A 297-nucleotide genomic window follows, 5' to 3' on the forward strand; every position below is an offset into this window, starting at 1 on the left:
CTTCTGCAGGAGAGGTGCTATTGCTGTCGGATCCTTCAGTCTCGAATTTCCTCTGTTGTCTATCTGGCTTGTTTCTGTTGTCTGGTCTGAGGTTTTTGCCATTTCTGTTTCTCCTCCGCGGCCTTTGGTTCCCGTTTCCTTGTCCTCTTCTTCGGCCACCTTCTCCGCGACGTGGTCCTCTACGTGGTCCACCATTTCCTTTGTTCTGTTTCCTCGGTCGCCCTCCGTTTCGTCGAGCCTTCTGGCCACGACCGCCTTTCTTTCCCTTGTTGGATTTGCACTTCCATCTGAAACAAG

At 52.2% G+C, this 297-nt stretch overlaps 1 protein-coding gene across 2 annotated transcripts in view; it reads right to left on the reverse strand.

Annotated features, from left to right (window-relative positions):
* Nucleotides 1–297, reverse strand: part of LOC119585192 (putative carbonic anhydrase 2) — a gene marked incomplete in the record, with an annotated part of 7,189 nt that overhangs the window by 629 nt on the left and 6,263 nt on the right. For both annotated transcript variants that reach the window (XM_037933842.1, XM_037933841.1), the window contains 1 exon segment: nucleotides 1–287. In XM_037933842.1, the coding sequence (XP_037789770.1) occupies nucleotides 1–287 (287 nt within the window).

This window comes from Penaeus monodon, chromosome 19, assembly GCF_015228065.2.
Source record: "Penaeus monodon isolate SGIC_2016 chromosome 19, NSTDA_Pmon_1, whole genome shotgun sequence".
NCBI lineage: Eukaryota > Metazoa > Arthropoda > Malacostraca > Decapoda > Penaeidae > Penaeus > Penaeus monodon.